The sequence below is a fragment of the Cucurbita pepo genome, chromosome LG16 (assembly GCF_002806865.2).
Source record: "Cucurbita pepo subsp. pepo cultivar mu-cu-16 chromosome LG16, ASM280686v2, whole genome shotgun sequence".
In the NCBI taxonomy this organism is placed as follows: Eukaryota; Viridiplantae; Streptophyta; class Magnoliopsida; order Cucurbitales; family Cucurbitaceae; genus Cucurbita; species Cucurbita pepo.
Window position 1 is genome coordinate 5319866 of NC_036653.1, and position 6174 is coordinate 5326039.

At 33.6% G+C, this 6174-nt stretch overlaps 1 protein-coding gene and 1 pseudogene across 1 annotated transcript; both read right to left on the minus strand.

The window, feature by feature from the left end:
* LOC111777521 overlaps window positions 1–333 on the minus strand; it is a 4974-nt pseudogene extending 4641 nt beyond the window's left edge.
* Window positions 334–1836: 1503 nt separating this feature from the next.
* Window positions 1837–5396, minus strand: LOC111777541 (uncharacterized membrane protein At3g27390). Its single transcript, XM_023657185.1, has 10 exons — window positions 5240–5396; window positions 5063–5171; window positions 4757–4949; window positions 3793–3929; window positions 3421–3709; window positions 3229–3335; window positions 2981–3140; window positions 2715–2910; window positions 2396–2636; window positions 1837–2326 (listed from the first exon to the last, which is right to left on the minus strand). Exons 1-10 carry the CDS (start codon window positions 5331–5333, stop codon window positions 2101–2103), a joined length of 1752 nt encoding a protein of 583 aa, XP_023512953.1. The 5' UTR covers window positions 5334–5396; the 3' UTR covers window positions 1837–2100.
* Window positions 5397–6174: the final 778 nt, after the last annotated feature.

Consider the following 6174-nt stretch of genomic DNA (forward strand, 5'->3'; position numbering starts at 1 on the left):
AAAAAAAAAAAAAAAAAAAAAACAGCAAGAAAGACAAGTACCTTACAAAGAAGAAAGGGATGAATAGAAGAAGAAGGTTATGATCATAATAAAAGAAGAAATAGCAGCAAAAAGAGGAGAAAAAAAGAAAGAAAGAAACCCTAGAAGCTGGAGGTTTCTTGAATCTGTATGTTTGAGATGGATAGAGTCACAAGGATGAGAGGGCAGATGTGGGTGTGGGCATATGATGAGTGTACATAAAAATATCACAAAAAAGGCTCCAAAAGCAAAAAAAGGTCTCTCTTCTCACAGAATAAAAGTGCAGTGAGAGAGAAAGCAGAGCTTCAAAGTGGCACCAGCATAGCCCAAGTGGAATTTCCTTTTACACTTATCAAAATTTCTTCTTTTTTTTTTAATTTAAATTTAAATATATTTACACTAAAGTTTGGATTTTTATATACCAAAATTAAATATTAGGTGAGACCCACATTCTTATTTGTTACAATCTCTTTGGACAAATCTTAAATAAATTATTCCACAACTCATAGATTGCCCAGTCTTTATTTTAATATATTTAAATACTTCCTTCTCTATTTTCTTAATAATAAATTTTATTTATAAATTTTTTCAGCTTAAATATTTTTTATTAAATGGATTTAGTTCGAATGATTTATTTAAAAAATATTTTAAATAAACGTAAAACATAACATTTAATTAAAATTTGCCACTCAATTTTAATATATATTTTTAAAATTTGTAAAATTGATTGAACAATCAAAAAAAAGTTATAAAATTAAACTAACTGTTAAAAAATGAAAAATAGAATTGAGATAGGTGGGACCAAAAGTAGTCGTGGGATCTAAAGTCCAATTTTCATTAGGTTCGGAGAAACAGATATAAACTAACTATATCTCGAGAATAAAATAAAATATACTATTAAAATATTAACCGAAATCTAACCGACATTCTAATACTCGATTGTCTTAGAATATTCCATAACGGGTTATTATAATATATTATAATACTAAACATTAAATAAATATGTATATATAATTGTTACATAAGCATATGCAAAAGAAAATTAATGAATACTTTATTTTTTATAAATTTTTGGAAAGTGAGGAAATTTTGTGATAATTTTTTTTATTATGAAAACAACAATTTTTGTCTAGCTATCTAAGAACGAGACAATTTTAATTTTAAAATTTTGTTTTATCTAAAATTTGATTAAATAAATATTGTTTTGTCGTCACATGAGACAATTGACTTGTCTCATGTGACTTTATGAATCATTCTTAAAGACATTACTTTTAATGCTTTTAAATTTGCAACACCTAAGTAAACTATAATGTTACCAATAATTGATTAAATAATTAACATCATGTCAAAGTACACGTGTAATTTCCACTTCATCATTATTTGAGAATTATAATTAGAGAATTATAATTAGTACACGTGTATTGAGAATTATAATTAGGAAGTGGACTTTATTCTTAAGAGTTAAACAAATAAAGATAAAGGATTGTTGGGGGAATATAAAAATTTATTTGAAAAATAATCATGAATTTATAATTAATTAAATCACGAGAGCCTATTGGGGAAGCCCAAAGCAAAGCATGAGAGCTTATATTCAAAGTGGACAATATCATATCATTGTGGAGAGCCTGTGTTCAACTAACTTGGTATAGTTTAGTATTGTAAGTCTTGAAGACATAGTAAAAAATGATTAGGACTCCAAAAGAAAAAGAGTCGAGCCCCAATTAAGGAGAGCAGTACTTTGTTTGAGGGGAGGTGTTGGATGAAAGTCACGACAATGATGAATTTATAATCAAATAATACTATTACTCCTAAATATATATATAATATTTCTATTAAGGGTTAAAATCGAAGACAAAAACATCTCAACCCCATTTATCTAACGGACAAAGACATTCCTCACTTCCTCTCTTACTTCTCGTCTAAACGGAGAATTTACGCCCCAAAAAGGGCAGGTCCCCGCCAGTAAAATGAACGTCTAGAGCTACAACCATACACCATTTGTCCAAATATTTGCATCATCATTTGATTCAGTAAACAGGTAGGTAGCATGAAAAAGGAGGAAGAAGAAGAACCTGTTTCATACTACACATCAAGAACGTTGAGAGCTTTTTGTGCTGTGTTTATTGTTTCCTCTTCCCTATTTCTTCCATCCCTACTCCTTCCTAAACGCTTGCTACCATTTCCAACTCTTGCAGCCGTTGCTGAACTGCCCATCTGGATGCCTTCGACGTACAATACCTTGATCAAGTTCATAAATCGACGTCGAAAACTTGGGATTCGCGACATGAAACTCACAATACCCTGTAATCTGTTAAGAGAATGATGGTTTAGACGACCTAAAAAATAATACTCAACAACATCAGCAGTTAGTAGAAACCTTCTAAATATGGCTTGCAACTGCGCTCTCCGGACCGTGTCGCTAGAAGGGTAGGCAAACTCATCCCAATCCTCAGGTTTTTCGTTTCGGCATCTCATTATCAATATTCTCAAGCATGTTTCTTCATTTTCTTCTAAATTTAGTCTCTTTATTTGCTCCTTCATAATTAACAATGGCCCAAGAAACCATTCAAACATTGTGTCCCTTGGCAAGTTTGTTCTTGTCAACTCCACATCATCAGCTGGAAGTTCATGTATATTTCAATGTAACCAATCGATATAATTAAACGATTAACCCGGAGTTAGGAGAAAAGACTTACAGATGATTAACCCGGGAGAGTTCGACTTTGCAGACGAAAGCAAGCACTGTAATATACACCATGCTGGTAACTTGACGGTTAACTTCTTACAGTTGCCCTTTAGAATGCATTCCTCAACGTCTTCCATCGATATCAGACCGTCTTGGAGAAGTATTCGACCATTCACTTCACAGGATTTAAACAGCCAATCCCAAAACTGTGGCCAACAAACATTTAAATGATACAACATAAGAAAGATTAGGATTTACACCACTTTACAGCATTACCTGAACAGGTTTGTATTGTTGGATCGTCCGTTTCAATGTCCTAGATTGTTCTGAGACAAGTTTATGATTGCTTGAACCATGTCTTATACTTCTCTGATCGTTATTGTCATCGCTACGGTGCTCCTTGAGGTCGGAGCTCATGTTTCTACGATATTTCGGCCTGGCTGCCACAAATAGTATAATGCAGAATTGAAACTCGTGGCACAAGCATCCAAGAAGATGAGGAAAAAGGGCAGAAACTATATTACCTGGGAATACAAGACCCCTCCCCCAAATAGAGTAGATCATTCACATACTCATCGAACATCGAAACTACCGCTAATACATAAGCCAGCCCCAACCGAAACGAGTCTTCCTGCAAAATGTACATATTATCAAGTTCAATTTCAAACACACAGACAATTTGCAAAGATGCAACAGTTTGATTGCCCCCAGAGCACCTGATGAACGATAACTCCGGCATAGAGCCCCAAAAAAAAGCTAGAGACGACTGCACTTATGACCGCTCCAACAACAGCAATGGGCCACAAGATGATGGCAAGACCAGCAAATGGAACACACACTGCCTCCAGGAATGGTCCTTCTCTACCAACCAAATCTTCCAACATCCTCTTCCATCCTTTGAATAACATGAATGGACTTCTCCACAGGGCAACTAAAGTAATTAAAAGAGAATCAACTAGAACACCAATCAAACTGGCCAATAAACAACTTGGAAGTCTTGATAGCCTGACCAGGATAAGGCAGAATGTAAATCTTCCAATAAAGTTCTTAAATATTTGAGATGGGAGAAAGGAGAAGAAAGCACTCACTTCACTTCTATGGGCTTCTCATCACTGTACATCAACTCACCCAGTTCATCCATGAATGAAAAATAAGAATGGAAACAGAAATCTGTAAAATCCATCACAATTACGCAGCTTGCTTTAATTGTGGACAAACAACCATCCTGTGTGTAGTAACGTTTTTTTTTTGTCAGGCCAGTGAGTATCAAACGAATATACTGAAGGATTAAAATTAATATGCAGTAATCACAGAGAAGCGATTCACTTAGAAAATCTCAACAAAATGTTGTGCTGTAATGCCACAACCAAAATGTTTTGATACCCAAAAGTGGTAGCGGGATGCCACAACCAAAAATGCTTTGATACTCGATTGTTGTAACGAAGCGGAAGTAAGATCGCACTCACACCCCCACAAACAGAAATTAAACAAAGAGACACAAAAATTTACGTGGTTCGGAGAAGAAATTCCCTACATCCACGAGTGGTAGCTAATACTATAACCAAAGTGTTCACAAAGTGTATCTCTCACACTCTCACACCCTCACACCACAAAGTCTCTCTTACAAAGTTCCTCACAATTGCTTCTAAGCAAATGCAAAATGACAATGACTCCACTCGTCTCCAAATCTAACCCAAATGTCACTAGACAAATACATCTAACCCAAATGCCAACAAATACAAGATGACAATGACTCCACATCTCAAAACAAAATAATGCTAGACAAGCCTTTATATAGACATAGTAATACTAATTCTCATAGATGAACCAAATACATGAGAATATGAAACAAAATGGTCATGAACTAAATCAAAGTTAATAACCAAAATAAACGAGAATATGAAACAAAATGATTATGAACTGAATGAGAGTTATGATCCTACATCTTCATGACAACTTACCACATAAAAGTGATCTAAACCATTTCAAAATCACTCCCAAACATGCCATTAGCCCAATATACCAAATGCCAAAACAGGAAAAGGAACTCACAGCAACACAGTGAAAAAGTTTGTCAGTAATGCCGCCTCCAACTGCCTCAAAAGTTGCAATAAGGGGAACGAAAAACCCATATCCAATCCCACCAAGTAAGCTTCCAATAACGCCAACAATCGGCCAAAGGATGAGTGGCAAGGGCAAGAAAACAAGCACCACAGATTTAAGAACAAGGCCTAACCTCTTGGTTCTGAAATGAAACATAACAAAAACGAAATCCCCAATGGTCACAGAATCGAAATCAGCAAACTCAAGGCAAAGCATAATCGCAACAGAATCAACGATGTATCTTGTAAATTATACCTAGCCAGGCAGACGAAAGTCCAGAAAAAATGCGCAGGAAAAAGACCAACGATTACAGATGAGTTACCAACCACAACAATGGCTGCCGCAATCGGACCAACAATCACAGCTGAAAGAATCCATCAATGAGACATTAAATCAAAACGCGCGGAACTAATACCGAAGAGATGAAATTACCTTTGAGGAGGCCAAGAACGAGGAGCAAGAAGAAGAAAGGAAGGAAGGAGATGAAGCTCCAGAGCTTTGGGAAGAATCCAACGGGAACTCGCATGAGGGTAACTTCGGGAAGAAATGAAATCAGAGTTCAATACAGACAGTTCATTCTTCACCCTTGGAGGATGTCGCAGGGAATAAGGCGGTTACAGAAGGCGCAAAATCGAAGAAGGGGTGTGTTCGAAGAGTGACGTGGCACTTTGGTGGGTTCGTTGTGACACGTGGCTGCCAACAATGTCGGATTCTGGAAAACAACGAATTTAAATGACACGTGGATGCTTCTCCCATCGAAATTAATATTTTAATTTAATCATAAAACTAATTTCAAACCAATCCTAAAAATTAATAAATTAGATAAAATACTTTATCCAAAAATAAAATATATTGAAATAATATTCGTACATTTTAATTTCAAAAATATTTTTATCGTTTTAATATCATTTAATTTTTAAAAGTAATAATAACAATATTGATTTTATGAAAAAAAAAAATTTAATTGTCTGATCTATAACCAACCTATTAAATTAAACATTCAAATAAAAAAAGATTTTAACCAAAAATTAAATTATTATTTCATAGTCTAAATATTTATATAATTTTTAAAACCTTAAACTCTTATATAAATAAAAAATCTCATAATTTTAATATAAACAATTTAGACATTATATTTTAAAATATGAGATGATTAGGTCTCTATTTAAAAATGTTGTTAAAATTTAATAAATATTTTTCTAAATACATACCAATAAACAGAATAATTACCAAATATAATTACTAATAATAAATTAAGATTAAACCGTTACATTAAAAATAAATGAACTAAATATATTAAACTCAAAGATATTTTTCGAGATCCTTTGGAGAAATATTATTTTTATTTTTTATTTAAAAAAAAAACT